General features: G+C 42.7%; 1 protein-coding gene across 1 annotated transcript in view; it reads right to left on the bottom strand.

The window, feature by feature from the left end:
• The window catches only part of LOC136610345 (protein arginine N-methyltransferase 8), a 142939-nt gene that overhangs the window by 70805 nt on the left and 55723 nt on the right, over positions 1–16411 (bottom strand). The window contains exons 3-4 of the mRNA XM_066589578.1: positions 13817–13972; positions 10509–10572 (exon numbers count right to left, since the gene is read on the bottom strand). Of these exons, the coding sequence (XP_066445675.1) occupies positions 10509–10572; positions 13817–13972 (220 nt within the window). The remainder of the gene's footprint in view (positions 1–10508; positions 10573–13816; positions 13973–16411) is intronic.

The raw sequence follows: 16411 nt of genomic DNA, 5'->3' as shown, positions 1-16411 counted from the left end.
TGCCCCAATATCCATATTAAGGAGGTAATTCAGATTTTTTTTAGGGAATCACTCTTTACATACTGCCCTTACATGTTAGGGTGGGTTCATCAAAGGTGAACTTCACTTTAAAAGTCAGGTCACACAATGCCCCAATGTTCTTCCATTTTCTCTGCTGTAAATATAACAGATTATCCCATAATTCTTTTTGCAATATCTACCAGATAAGCGCCTGTCTTACTCCTTCTTATTAATATTATTTCATCAAAACACATGGAAGGTGCAGAGCTTATGTCAGATCAACCATTCTTGATTACCGCTGGCTGTGTCACCAAGTCGGCAGCTAATAAAAGGATAATAACCAATTATATCAAGAATGGGTAAAAGCAGCCTGTCATGAAGATGGGCATATTAGATAGATAGATAGATAAACGAGAGAGAGATAGATAGATAGATAGATATGAGATAGATAGATAGATAGATATGAGATAGATAGATATGAGATAGATAGATATGAGAGAGATAGATCTATCTCATATCTATCTATCCCATATCTATCTATCTATCTATCTATCTATCTATCTATCTATCTATCTATCCCATATCTATCTATCTATCCATCTATCTATCTATCTATCTATCTATCGATCTATCCCATATGTATCTATCTATCTATCAATCTCATACCTATCTCATATCTATCTATCTATTGCATATCTATCTATCTATCTCATATCTATCTATCTCATATCTATCTATCTATCTCATATTTATCTATCTATCTCATATCTATCTATCTATCTATCTCATATCTATCTATCTCATATATATCCCATATCTATCTATCCATCTATCTATCTATCTATCTATCTATCTATCTATCTATCTATCTATCTATCTATCTATCTCATATCTATCTCTCATATCTATCTCTCATATCTATCTCATATCTATCCCATATCTATCTATCCATCTATCTATCTATCTCATATCTATCTCATATCTATCTATCTATCCATCTATCTATCCCATATCTATCTATCTAGCTATCATTTATCTATCTATCTATCTAGCTATCTATCTATCTATCTCATATCTATCTATCTATCTCATATCTATCTATCTATCTATCTATCTATCTATCTCATATCTATCTATCTATCTATCTATCTATCTCATATCTATTTATCTATCTATCTCATATCTATCCCATATCTATCTATCCATCTATCTATCCCATATCTATCTATCTCATATCTATCTATCTATCTATCCCATATCTATCTATCCATCTATCTATCCCATATCTATCTATCCATCTATCTATCCCATATCTATCTATCTATCTATCTCATATCTATCTATCATCTATCTATCTATCTCATATCTATCTATCTATCTCATATCTATCTATCTATCTCATATCTATCTATCTCATATCTATCCCATATCTATCTATCCATCTATCTATCCCATATCTATCTAACTAACTATCTATCTCATATCTATTTCATATCTATCTATCCCATATCTATCTATCTCATATCTATCTCATATCTATCTATTCATCTATCTATCTATCTCATATCTATCTATCTATCTATCTATCTATCTCATATCTATCTATCTATCTATCTTATATCTATCTCATATCTATCTATCTCATATCTATCTATCTATCTATCTATCTCATATCTATCGATCTATCTCATATCTATCTATCTCATATCTATCTATCTCATATCTATCTATCTATCTCATATCTATCTCATATCTATCCATCTATCTATCCCATATCTATCTATCTATCTCATATCTATCTATCTATCTCATATCTATCTATCCATCTATCTATCTATCCCATATCTATCTATCTATCTCATATCCATCTATCATCTATCTATCTATCTCATATCTATCTATCTCATATCTATCTATCTATCTATCTATCTCATATCTATCTTATATCTATCTATCTATCTATCTCATATCTATCTATCATCTATCTATCTCATATCTATCTATCTCATATCTATCTATCTCATATCTATCTATCTATCTCATATCTATCTATCTATCTATCTATCTATCTATCTAATATCTATCTATCTATCTATCTCATATCTATCCATCTATCTATCCCATATCTATCTATCTATCTATCTATCTATCTATCTATCTCATATCTATCTATCTATCTATCTATCTATCTATCTATCTATCTATCTATCTATCTATCTATCTCATATCTATCTATCTCATATCTATCCCATATCTATCTATCCATCTATCTATCCCATATCTAACTAACTATCTATCTCATATCTATCTCATATCTATCTCATATCTATCTATTCATCTATCTATCTATCTCATATCTATCTATCTATCTATCTCATATCTATCTATCTATCTATCTTATATCTATCTCATATCTATCTATCTATCTATCTCATATCTATCTATCTATCTTATATCTATCTATCTATCTATCTATCTATCTCATATCTATCGATCTATCTCATATCTATCTATCTCATATCTATCTATCTCATATCTATCTATCTATCTCATATCTATCCATCTATCTATCCCATATCTATCTATCTATCTCATATCTATCTATCTATCTCATATCTATCTATCCATCTATCTATCTATCCCATATCTATCTATCTATCTCATATCTATCTATCATCTATCTATCTATCTATCTATCTATCTATCTATCTATCTATCTATCTCATATCTATCTATCTCATATCTATCTATCTATCTATCTATCTATCTATCTATCTATCTCATATCTATCTTATATCTATCTATCTATCTCATATCTATCTATCATCTATCTATCTCATATCTATCCATCTATCTATCCCATATCTATCTATCTATCTATCTATCTATCTATCTATCTATCTATCTATCTATCTATCTCATATCTATCTATCTCATATCTTTCTATCTATCTATCCATCTATCTATCCCATATCTATCTATCTATCTCATATCTATCTATCTAATCTATCTATCTATCTATCTATCTATCTATCTATCTATCTATCTATCTATCTATCTATCTATCTATCTATCTATCTATCTATCTCATATCTATCTATCTCATATCTATCTATCTCATATCTATCTATCTCATATTTATCTATCTCATATTTATCTATCTCGTATCTATCTATCTAGTTTGTTTACCATATAATCTTTAGCTTTATACTGTAGATAATATAAGATGTAATATAATGTTCTTGTTCTCGATCTCATACTGGATTTGTGTTATTTTCGGAATAAGTCATTCATGTTCTGCTTCCTCTCCGGACATGATGGTGGGAGTTCTCCGCACATTGTCTGAGAGCCTCCGCAGTGTGCGTCACGCTGAGAGCTACAATGATCTGTTCTATTTTACCGAAATAAATGAATATCTGAAGAGATCAAGGAGGATTTTCACAAATTCTGACTGTCAAACAACAGATTAATGTTCACCACAAGGAGAGGAAGCTCTTGTTTCTCACCCCAGCCTCTTATAGGGTACTTAGTAATGGGCCTAGGATGGCTAAGAGACTCACCTATATAATGTTAAATCAGCGGCAATTTGCAATAGAGATAAGCACACCTTGGTACGGATGGGTGTTGGGCACAGGTAAGAATCACTGCCATGGTGCCACTGGCACTGACTGGGATTGGGCGCATGCACAGCACGGTGGTAGCACTGGACAATATGATGCGTGTATGTACTGGTGCATGCACAGTAGTATTCAGCAGTGGATGCCAAGGTATAGAAACATCTTCCTTTTGAGCTGACCAGCAGGCGGAGCCGTCTATCATCTCAGTCAGCCTATCAGTGGCTTGTTTTAGGTATTATAGCAGAGGATGCTACAATACATTTATATAGTGGTCCTGCTCAGTGGATTAGCTGTGCTTTGCCTTTTGCTTCTGAGAGTTTCTTTCTGTATCATCCTATTCTGAACTGTGGACTATAACTGTTCGCTTCCCTCTCAGTTACTGACTTTTGCTGCTCTCAAACTGCAACCTCAGTTAGTTCATAAGTCTATTCTGTCCCACCCAATCCTCTTATATTCCCTCTCTACCATACTGCTCCTAGGAACATATACGGAACCAAATCAGGTTCCAGATGTGCGGTCGCCCTTCTCGGGGCGGGTGCTCCATCATTTTTGGCAGGTCCAGTCAGGGCAGACCAGGTAGAGCTCCTAGGCCTAATCTCTGTTTCTATCACCATCAGTTGTCTTTTCTCAGGCATCTAGAAACCCAGAAACCCCTTGTGTTCTATACAGTATTCAGCCTGTCCTCTGTTTCCATATTTTTTGACCAGTTTGCTCGATAGGACTGGATGGCTGTGGAAGCACTCCTTCATGGATCACAGCTTCCTACCCACCCTGTGACACTAATCGTATGACACCTGCTACTCTTGAAGATCGAATGTATTATGCAGTGTTCTCGAATGGCAGTATCGCTGGATATGGAAGGGGTTGTCAACCTTGGGCAATTCTTGATCTTATGTTATGTTGCTTGAAGTAGGGCTTGACTTGATCACCATGACCTCCCATGCATGGACTGGACAAGCTCTCTTGGTGTTGAAGGAGGTTCATCCTATTCCTGTGTAACAGGTGATGTTCTTTAGATCATACTCCAACTTTATCAAACGCTCAGACAAAAAATCCAATGTAGAAGCAGATCATTCAGGGGCGTAACTATAGAGGGTGCAGGGGATGCGTTTGCACCCGGGCCCAGGAGCCTTAGGGGGCCCATAAGGCCTCTCTTCTCCATATAGGGAGCCCAGTACTATGAATAAAGCATTATAGTTGGGGGCCCTGTTACAGGTTTTGCATTGGAGCCCAGAAGCTTCAAGTTATTTCTCTATGTAGCATGGTTTAGGTATGGGTACGGGTACAGATACAGATAGAGGGGGGGGGGGGGCCCAGCTCACGTTTTGCATCAGGGCCCCTGAGCCTTTAGTTACACCCCTGAGATCATTGCTTTTTTTCTGAGCACTTAATAGTGCCCCCCCTTAGTCCTGACAATCTGTCATCCCGGACCAGCTCCCAACATTAGCTGTTTTCAGGTTATCATTCGGGGGACCAGCAACTGGCTACACATTAACCCTGCAACGTTTTATATGGAAGCGGGATGCTTCCCTTAGCACCATGACGCATAGCAGGTAGTTTCAATGGTAGGAGAATTATGCAGTAATAGATGCTATGCAGCAACTAGTGTCTTCATTCAAGAACACCACAAGGGCATTGCATCCGTTGATAGATGAGATATGATAGCTGTGGGAATGAGCGCTGGAAAGATCAGTTGCATGAAGAGACCCAGCCATCACTTTGATGGATAGGTATTTATAAAGAATAACATTTTTAAAAAATATGCCCCGACATGGAAAATACCCATATTCAGTCTTCATCTACTGATGATTCTGTAAGTAGTATGCGTTCAAGCTGAAGAGAACTATGCAGTGCCCTTAACCCTTTCCAATCCCCTGTCTGACATCTAAAGACATTCTGATTGAAGGCTGTACAGCTTCGATGTCAGAAGACGTCCGGCAGGGTATTCTTACTGTATATTACTGGCTGCTCTGTTGTTGGGGGGCCTCTCCAGCATGTCACATACCACAGTACTGGCTCTGGCCAGCAGATGGTGCCGTTGTATAATGGCAGAAAGAGAAAGCCCCCTAGGAAACCCTGAATCCAAAATTGGATTGCAAAGGGTGAAATGTAATGGCATTGTATCAAACTGTCATGGACTTGCAAAAAAGTACCACTCAGGCCTCATGCACATGGTCGGCACGGATTCCGCATGCGGAATCCTACATTGAAATCTGCCCCTGGCATCAGTGGTGTTGGCGTGTACCTGCTTCTTTTTCCTCAATCTGCGCTGCGGACGGCTCGCCATCGGACATGTGCGGTACGGATTTTTTTTTAAACGGCTGCTTTTCCTGCGAGCTTTCTGCAATGTCAATGCTGCGATTTTCCCTCCTCCAATTGCGGTTTCCGCTCGTGTGCATGAAAAATCACTTTTCCATAGCATGCTATGGGCGCTATTTGCTGCCAAATCCGGTGGCAGACACCCGCTCTGGATTCCGCAATGCAGATCCGCCCGTGAAGCCTTAGGCTAGCTTCACGCGACTGATAAAATCACGCTAGATTTGTGCGTTGGTAGCATCTCGCACAAAAATAAACCTGAATCATTCGAATGGGTTCATATACAAGAGCAACGTTTTTCCACATAGGACCACAAAGCTATGTGAGAAACAAATGGCGCATGTTCTATCTGGCTGCGTGATCTCACATAGCAGCACCACTGTCTTCAATGGGGCCGGCGGCAGCAGAACCGTCCCCATCGAAAGCAATAGGAGAACTCTGCGATCCTCTGCCATGGCTGTATAAATCTGCGCTATAGGATTGCTGCATCACCGAAGTGATGCAAGGCTCTTTTTTCACGCCTCACATCCATAGGGCGTTCACATGGTGGGGAGCGTGATATGGGGGCAGCATTCATTGCTGGAGATACAGATGTTTCAAAGTTTCATTTGGCTCCTAACTACAGTTTGTTTGCCCTTTCAATAGCTTTACAATGACGTTTGTTGTGTTAAGCTAACAATAGCTTTTCAATGGCACGGGGTGCATTTCGATGGACGAGAGCCATAGTGCTTTGAGGATCTTGGATTGATGTTGTATTTCTGAACCTGCAATTCACCTGCATTTGTGATGCGTTTTGCTAGAAAAGCCCATCGCAGCCCATTGCTGCAACCTGCGTGAAAAAATTCACGTTGTTTCAATCGTAAAACACCGAAAACTCGCATTTCACTCACATGCACATCACATGACATGCGAATGTGATACCATTTTTTGCTGGCCTATTGAAAATAATGGGCGATATCACCACAAAATAGGACATGCTGCAATATTTTTCTGTTGCACCATCGTGGCGAAAGAAAAATCGTCCGTGTAAATAGGCCCAATTGAAAATATTGGGTTCTATTTCCAAGTGACTTTTGTGTGTCTCGTAAGCAGAAACATCGCGCAGAAAAATCACTCATGTAAAAGATAACTTGTTGCAGAAAGTTATCGCAGTCAAGTTAAATGTTGCTACATCTGTAATTGGGCACTTGAACTTGGCTATCTCCAGCTGTCCCATTGGAAGGAATGGTATGACGGTGCATATATTTAACTGCCGCTGCGCTGACTTCAGGGCACACCAGTGTCCTGTTCTTGGGCTCAGTGGAGGGTTCCAGTATCAATCATGAAAAGTAGTGAGCTGCAATACCAGACACAGCCTATTGATGTCACTAGTGGTATTACTGGAAATAAGCAGCCATGTTTTTATTTAATTAGAACATGTTAATTCCATTCGCTGATAACTTTTGGTGTGTATCAGTCAACAACTAATCATCTTGCCTTGAATTTAATGTCAACCTTTCACACTAAAATACTGTTCTTATACATCTTCAAGGGGTTGTTCACTTTTTACAATTATTGTTTTAAAGAACCATTAAAAATAAGATGATCAAAGGATCTGCAATGATCAGCTGTGATCTGCAGGTTAACCTGGCAGCAAGTGTTTAACTTCCCTGCAGCACTCCCATAGGTGAAAAGAAGTATTACACTGGGAGCATCAAAATCAACATACTGTCGACAGATTGGCATGCACTGTTCCCCAGAGCTAGAGATGCCCTCTGTAGTCAAACTGCCCTCTGAGTTATAGGTAAAGCTCCTTATTAGGGATTGGGGACCCATAATAACTCACAATGCCCCAATAGAGGATTTAGATAAATTTCTAAACTTGACAAGCCCTTTTATATATCCATATAGTGATTGGATGCCCTTTTCTGATATGAAGTTTATAATTCATTTCAAGGTTCACCATGGGGATTTGGAAATTTATATCAGAAAAAAGTAAGGGTCTTCTGACGCCCCAACAGCCGCCCCAGAGATAACTGTTCCTGTCTAGTGATGAGCGAGCATACTCACTAAGGGCAATTGCTCGAGCGAGCATTGCCATTAGCGAGTACCTGCCCGCTCGAGAGAAAAGGTTCGGCTGCCGGCGGCGGGCAGGGAGCTGTGGGGGAGAGCGGGGCTGAACGGAGGGGAGATCTCTCTCTCCCTCTCTCCCCCCTCCTCACTGCCGCAACTCACCTGTTAACAGCGCCGGCAGCCGAACCTCTTCTCTCGAGCAGAGCAGGTACTCGCTAAGGGCAATGCTTAGCGAGTATAATCACTCATCTCTATTCCTGTCCTTTCAAATAGGAGCAATGAGCGCAGAGTGAATAGAAGCAGAGGAGGCCAGAGATTGCTTCGGCTGCCCGCCTCTATTCACAGTGAACAGGCAGTCATTCATAGAAGAACGTCTGCCTGTTTACATAGGCAGATTGTCCTTAGATTTTTATGCCTGCAGAAACTGAAGGTGAATTAATTATTAGGGATGAGCGAGTATACTCCCTAAGGCACTACTCGCTCGAGTAATGTGCTTTAGACGAGTATCTCCCTGCTCGTCCCTGAAGATTCGGGAGCCGCCGCCGCTGACAGGTGAGTTGCGGCGGGGAGCAGGGGAGAGCGGGCGGGAGAGAGAGATCTCCCCTCCGTTCCTCCCCGCTCTCCCCCGCAGCTCCCCGCCCGCCGCCGGCCCCTGAATCTTTAGGGACAAGCAGGGAGATACTCGTCTAAGGCACATCCCTATTAATTATCATTCAGTTACACTAAACGATTAGCGTTCAGATTCCTCTGATCCTGCCAGAATTTGAACGACTATCATTCAGTGTAAAAGAGATCTAACTGCTATGAAGATTTTCTTAAAAAATGAAATAAAAACCCAAATGTTTGGTATTAATGCATCCATAATAACCTGCAAAATAGGTTGTACACAATGTTTATCCTGCATGGTAAAAAAAACCCATAAAAATAAAAACTAAAAAACAGAGCTGATATGTTTATTTTGTTAATTTTGCCTACCAGAAAATATAATATAAAAGTGATCAAAACGCCATATATATCCCAAGATAGTACCAATAAAAACTACAGCTCATCATGTAGAACCTCCCAGAGGTCCATAATAAAAAAAAGTTATGGCACTTTGAAAGCAGGGATGCAAAAAAAAAAATGCTAACTAGAAAAAAATGGAAAACCTAAAAAAATATAACTTTCGTATTATTGTAATAGTTCCAACTTGCAGAAAACATTTATCATGTCAATTATGCGGCATGATTAACGGTGTAAAAAAATGGCAAAACTAATATGTTTTTTCTCCCTGCCCTCCAAAATTTTTTTTATAGAAGTTATACAATATATTATATGTACCGATAAAAACTACAGCTCGTCATCACACAAAAAAACAAGCCCTCATACGGTCATGTCGAATAAGCAAATAGAAGCGTTATGGTTTTTAAAAAGTGGAGATGAAAATCCCCCCAAAATTGCAGTGTCCTTAGATCCAAAAAAAAAAGAGTTGTAAAGTACTGATGGCCTACTAGAACAAGTCATCAATAGTATATTGGTAGGGGTCTGTTGCCTGTGATCAGCTGCATTTGTGTGCTGAACTTAATTCTGCAGGATGCGACCGCGCCGTTATTACTGTAGTGGCCAGGCTTGGTATTACAGACCAAGGTTCTATTTAAATCAATAGGAGCTTTGCCTGCAATACCAAGCCCGGCCACTACAAAAAGAATGGCGCTGTCTACTTCCTGCAGAAATTAGCTGAGTGCACAAGCACACTGGCCTGGCAAACAGCTGATCAGTAGCGTTTCCCAAGCAAAGGACACCCTTCAATCTACTATTATTGACTTATCCTGAGAATAGGTATAATTAAGAAATTTATCAGCCCAGAATCCTGAAATTAGTTAGATTAAAAACAAAATGGACATTTCCTTTGACATCACCACTTAGGTGACCTGATGGCATATTTGGTATTTCAGCCGCACTTCAGTAGCGGTGAGCGATTCCAGCGACCTGATTGGTTGTTGGGCCCCCCCCCCCTTTGGAGATGTGCACGAGTGCTACTTCACGAGGCCAGCGGGGGGTTAGGGTTTAGGGTTAGGTTTAGGGTTTGGGGTTAGGTTTAGGGTTTGGGTTTAGGGTTAGGTGTAGGGTTTGGGTTTAGGGTTAGGTTTAGGGTTTGGGGTTAGGTTTAGGGTTAGGGTTGGGCTTAGTTGCCGACCCCCCTACGGCCCTGCTGCTGCTTATTTAATGGGCCGGCCACTCGTGCACATCTCCAAAGGGGGGGGGGGGGTGTACCCAACAATCAATCAGGTCGCTGGAATCGCTCACTGCTACTGAAGTGCGGCTGAAATACCAAATATGTGACCTGATGTCATCAGTCCTAGACTTTGGCCCAACCACTTTCACGGATTTGGTCGGATTTGGCTAAAAACACACAGCACAAGCTTCTAAAGCTATATAGATGTACATGTAAATGAGTAACAGCTCTCAAGGCTGTTCTACAGAACATGCATAAAGGAAACATTTCTACGTGTGGGAACAGGAGTGCATTCCCAGATGCCTTACTGTTGTCCAGATGGTTGGCCTTGATAATTTTTTCAGAATAGTCAGAAACGCTGGAACATTCAATCTGCATGAAAACAGAGCACAAATAACACATAACAGGTAGGTTAGAGGCTCATCTACACAAAATCAACAAAGTGAGATAACCAGTGCTTTGTGATGATACACAAGGTCTAACTTAATGCAGAGGAACCTTCTGGCCTCAAGTGTTGGCTGAAGTGACCAGCCTTGAACTTCTCCACAACCGTCTACTTTAGTTTGGCCCATCTGGACATTTTGGTGATCAACTGATTGACACCGCTTTGCCTTCTCTAAGCTCAAGTGATCAGCCGTTATCGCCAGGGAAGGTTCCGAACAGCCGCTCAAGTAGTCTTACATGGCGCCTATTCAGATGAATGGAAGACCAAGTAATACAAGGTTAGTGTGCCTTTACACAGACGAGTGCAATAACGGTCCGAGCACCTCGGACTGAGGGCTTCAACAGATGAATATATGTGCAAATACGCTCGCCGTGACCGATGTATTTGCGCATGAACAAGGTTTGGAGATGACAATAATCAGGCTTCATTCACACGAACGTATATGCAACGCGTTTTTACGGCAGACCAATTTACGTGACCATCTGAGGCATTGGTTTCCAATACATTCGCTCACACGGGCAAATATACGGCACGTAAAAATGTCGCATCATAAAAAGTGGAACATACGCGACCGGAATACACGCCAACACCGTGATACGGCGGCTCCCATAGACTCCGATGGGAGCAGGAAAAAAATAGGAAGGGGGAGGCAGTGTAGCAGCGTCCAGCGCAGGGAAAAGCTTACAGGTGCCTCTATTTAGGCATCTGAAGTCATTCCGAGGATTTATGCTGAGCGAGGGTATTCCGGGGTGCGGTGTATTTTTTTTTTGCTAACAGTGATGTGAATGGACTAGAAAACGCTAATTAGCTCTGTCTGTGATCGCGGAAAATCATGCATTCATGCGAATTTACGGCGCTGATAAGAAAACATAAAACGCACACGCTCGTGTGAAAGAGCCTAGGTACGGGTGTGTCGGCGCATAGTACTGTAATTTTTGCGCTCGCAAGGCCAGTTCGCACGCGTTCATGATACTCCCTTTCCGTGGAATAGAATGGCTATGTAAAGCCTAATAAGGACCGGCTGTCTTCTTTTCCCTGTGTTGTCTGCAGGGTCGCACCTTCCCCCTTGTTTTTTTCTACCATGCTATAGACGTCTATGGCAGCTTGCATTAAAATCAATGGGTTCGCTTTGTCACATTTTACGGGAGTGAGTTTCATGCGTGCAAGAATGTGCACAAACACGGTCATTATATATGCCCTGATATTGCAACTTTAAGGCCTCATGTCCACGGGGAAAATCAGGCCCGCCGCAGATTCTTCATTAGAATCCGCAGCGGGTCCCTCCTGCCCTGCGGACATGAGGCATAAAGATCAGAATAAACTCACCTGCTCCGGACGATGCGGATCTTCCTTCCTTCGCGTCTGGATCTTCTTTCTTAGGCCTGGCGGATGTGCTCGGCACACCGGCGGCGTGCCGCACGCATGCACCGGGCACATCCGCTGGGCCGAAGAAAGAAGATCCGGCCGCGAAGGAAGGAAGATCCGCATCGTCCGGAGCAGGTGAGTTTAATGCTGGTACGGGTCTCCCGCGGATCCGGACGGCTTCCATAGGCCCTTAATAGAAGCCTGCGGGAGCCATCCCCGCGGGAGACCCGCATGAAAATGGAGCATGTCCATTTTTTTCCTGCACGCGGATCCGCGCTTGACAGAAAAAATGACATCCGCAGGTATTTAACTACCTGCGGGTGTCCAATGCATCCCTATGGGGTGCGGATCCGCGTGCGGGAAAAACGCTGCGGATTTTAAACTCGTGGACATGAGGCCTAAACCCACGGGTTTTATGCGAGGGTGTTCTGTTTTGCAACGCAATTGCATTGCATTTGCATCGTTGCACCTGTTTTTTTTTAATGTGAGTGAAAAATGTGAAAATTGCCCATCATTCTCTATGAGAGAAAAATGAAATCACGCTTGCATGAAACTCGCATGTACATGCGAACACAATGCCATTTTTTCCCCTCCTTCCATAGGAAAGAATGAACTATTCTTAAACAGAATCGCCAAAAAATAGGACATATTACAATTTTTCTTTCACGCCGCTGCTTCTTGCAGACCTGCGAGAGAAAAATCGTATATGTGAATGCACCCAATGAAAATAATGGGTACTTTCCCGGCATTTCTGTGCATCTCACAGCGCAAAAAATATTTTACACTTCGGTATTCATCCCTGCTGGCAACATTTAGCACTATTTATTTCTCGAAGACATCTAAAACCCATCCCCCACTGGGAATAAACACCAACTTTTATTGGGTTCCACCCCATAGTTTTTTCGCTAGAGACCTTTGAACAGCTCTAGTTTAATCATCACTCTGTATATCAATGACTCAGGGGCCCTCGGATCATAAAACAATAGATGACTGATACTATGGAATATCAAGGTAAAACAAATTTGGGGTCCTCATTTTTCGACTATGGCAATTAAGGGAGATGGAACAATACCTCTGCAGCGCCACCTATTGGATGGCAGCATTCCTTCAAATCAATGTACGACTTTTTAACAAGTCTGTAAAACAATGATTGGGAATAGGAAACCAAGCCGACAACCATACACAGTGGAGCATGCATGGCCTTATAAGTGCTCTCCTTGGGGAGAGATGCTGCCATGCCCCAACCTACTTACCTCCTAGGTGTCTCCACACATTTGGGGGCTCATGTCCACGGGGAAAATCAGGCCCGCTGCGGATTCTTCATGCAGAATCCCGCAGCGGGTCCCTCCTTTCCCGCGGACATGAGGCCTAAAAACAAGATTAACCCACCTGTCCAGACGCTGTGGATCTTCCCTCCGTCGCGGCCGGATCTTCTTTTTTTGGCCCGGCGGATGTGCTCGGCACGTCGGCAGTGTGCCGTGCGCATGCGCCGGGCACTCCATTTTTTTTTAAACTCCTGCTCTCCCGCTGCGGAGAGCAGAAATTCAAGTCTGGGTGTGCCGCGGATCCGGACGGCTTCCATAGGCTTCAATAGAAGCCTGTGGGATTCCTGCACTAAAATGGAGCATGCTGCGGGTATTTAACTACCTGCGGGTGTCCAATGCATCCCTATGGGGCGCGGATCACGCTGCAGGAGAAGTGCTGCGGATTTTTAATCACAATTTAGCCGTGGACATGAGGCCTAAGGAGAGACAATACCCCTCTTGACCCCAGACGATGGCAAGAAACATGGTAAGATTTACTCACCCCGTAGACTTTCTTCGCTCCGGCCTTTGCTGCGAACATGGAGAGAATTCCAGTCCCGCTGCCGACATCCAAGACAATCTTATCCTTAAACACATGTTTATTGTGATACATGGAGTTTCTGTACGTCAAGGTGCGGACTTCATCTTTCAGCATTTCCTACAAGACCAAAAAAAAACAAGAAAGTTCATCTAAATATGAATTTAAGCATGAAAATACACGAACCATGTAAAGTTCAAAATGTTTAGGCGCGTCAACTCCAAATAGTCCGATTTAGGCTCTGTTTTCATATTGCACTCTTCAATCCAGGGCCGACTCCATTGCGGGTTTTTGGCGTCCCTGCAGAAAACTGCATCAGGATGCTTTATGTGATTGAAGACGATACACAATTGCACCTATCGTAATCAATATCCCAAATCTGCCTATTAGAAAAGATGTTCACTGAATGTTTAGACAAAGTTACTTTAAGGCTGGGTTCACACGGGACGGATTTGCGGAATTTCTGTACGGCAAATTCACCGGCAGCTCCTAGTCCCAGGATTAGCCAGCCATGTGGACAAGATTTTGCAAAAATCTCGTCCACACGGTGCAGCCAATCCGTTACGGCAAAGCCGGGCAGAACCATGCGGCGTGGAATTGACAGCCGCAGCATGTCAATTCTTTTTTTTTTCCGTTGCCGGCAGCTGAACCGCTCCAAAACCCGCAGCGAAATGGAGCAAATCTTGCGGCTTTTTGGTGTTGTCAAACCGCAAGATTTCCCCGGGATTTCTGTCCCATGGGAACCCAGCCTTACGCCTCGTTCACATGAGCGTGAATTTGTGCACGTGTATGTGCGCACAAAACCATGCGTCTAATAGAACCATTGCTTTCCTATGGTGTGATCACATGCCCATGTTTTACAGGTGTGCAGATTCACGTACATGCAAAAGATAGGACATGCATGCACCGCATAGGTCTGTGCTGCCTGTAAATATTCCCCGCGGGGAGGAAAGAATCACCGCCACAGCTGTGACAGCTGTGGCAAAGGAACGCAATGTTCTCCCATTGCTTTCAATGGGGCCGCCGCTGCTGCCGGTGGCCCCATTGAGAGCACTGGGATGCCGGCAACCCCTGCAGTGATTTTTCTGGGAACAGCTTTAAATATAAGCCCTTCCCTGAAAATCATCCCTAGCTTGTGTAAAAAAAAAATATATATATATACTCACCTCTACGCCGCATTTGGGGCTCAGCGCGTTTTGCAGTTTGGCTCCCCTACACTGTACTGAAGCTCTTTCAGTAGGCGGAGATTTAAAATCTCCGCCTCCTGAAAGGGCTGCGTCTGATTGGCTGCTAGCGGCGCTGATACCAGCCACACTGTAATGTCAGTGTGCAGCCGGGATCCTCCCTCCTTGATGTCTCCTACTTGGTTTTGCGAGAGCAGGGGAGGAGGGGTCCGACAGCACACTGACGTCAATGTGTACCTGCGATCAGCGCTGCTGGTGGGGCGCCGGGCAGAGGAGCAGTGGTGCTTCCATGAGGAGGAGGGCGTAAGTATGTGGGTCTTCGGGGGGGATTTGGGGGACCGCTATGGGATGCCACTATTACTACTGGGGGCCGCTGTGGGGTGTCACTATTACTACTGGGTGCCTCTGTGGGGTGTCACTATTACTAATAGGGCCCGCTGTGGGGTGTCACTATTACTACTGGGGGCCACTATGGGGTGTTACTATTATACTGGGAGCCGTTGTGGGATGTCACTATTACCACTGGAGCCGCTGAGGGGGGGGTCACTATTATTGGTGGGGCTGCTAGGGAGGGGGTCACTATCATCGCTGGGGCCGCTGGAAAGGGTCACTATTATCACTGGAGGGGGTCACTATTATCGCTGGAGGGGGTCACTATTATCACTGGGCCCGCTGGGGGAAGTTGGATTACTATTATCACTGCGGCCGCTGGGGGGGGAAGTCACTATTATCACTGAGAGTACATTCTGCAGTCCAAAAAGCAGTCAAAATCTGCATGCTGTCTATTTTGAAGCGGCCCGGTCCTTTTTATAACAACGGGGGTTAAATCATACGTTGTGATAAGCCCCACCCCCTGATGTGTTGTCACTGCGCTAAATAAGTGGGTTTTGGGTTGCACTCTGTCTCTAAATGGTTCGTCATCACTGATATATACATAAATATATATATATTAGGGCTGACATGAAATATCATCCATAAAAATCGATGCCATATACTCCACTGTACTCAAAATGATTACAAACTGATAAGTTGCAATGTACAGTGCCAACTTTTCTTCTGCATTTTACATCCATTCCCAGAGCTTCGGGCTTCACCAAAAGCAGAATGCAATTTCTCAAAAACACTTCCTTAGTGAATTACCTTTGAAAGCAAATTGATTCTTCCATATAAATTAAAGACTTAATAAAATGGTTATTTAAGTCATCGCCTCCAAAAGACAAGAAAAAAAAAAGATTGAGGCCAAATATGTCTAATGATGAAAATGTTCCATTATAGAGAAACACTGCTGCAGAGAGCAATGAATTAAACAGTCTGGGTATTATTAGTGTAAGTAATGCTCCATTTAGACGGGACACTCGTCCCCGCACATATTAGC

This window comes from Eleutherodactylus coqui, chromosome 2 (assembly GCF_035609145.1).
Source record: "Eleutherodactylus coqui strain aEleCoq1 chromosome 2, aEleCoq1.hap1, whole genome shotgun sequence".
Classification (NCBI taxonomy): domain Eukaryota; kingdom Metazoa; phylum Chordata; class Amphibia; order Anura; family Eleutherodactylidae; genus Eleutherodactylus; species Eleutherodactylus coqui.
Note: the sequence above shows the minus strand (reverse complement) of the source record. Positions and strands in the feature narration are given on the sequence as shown.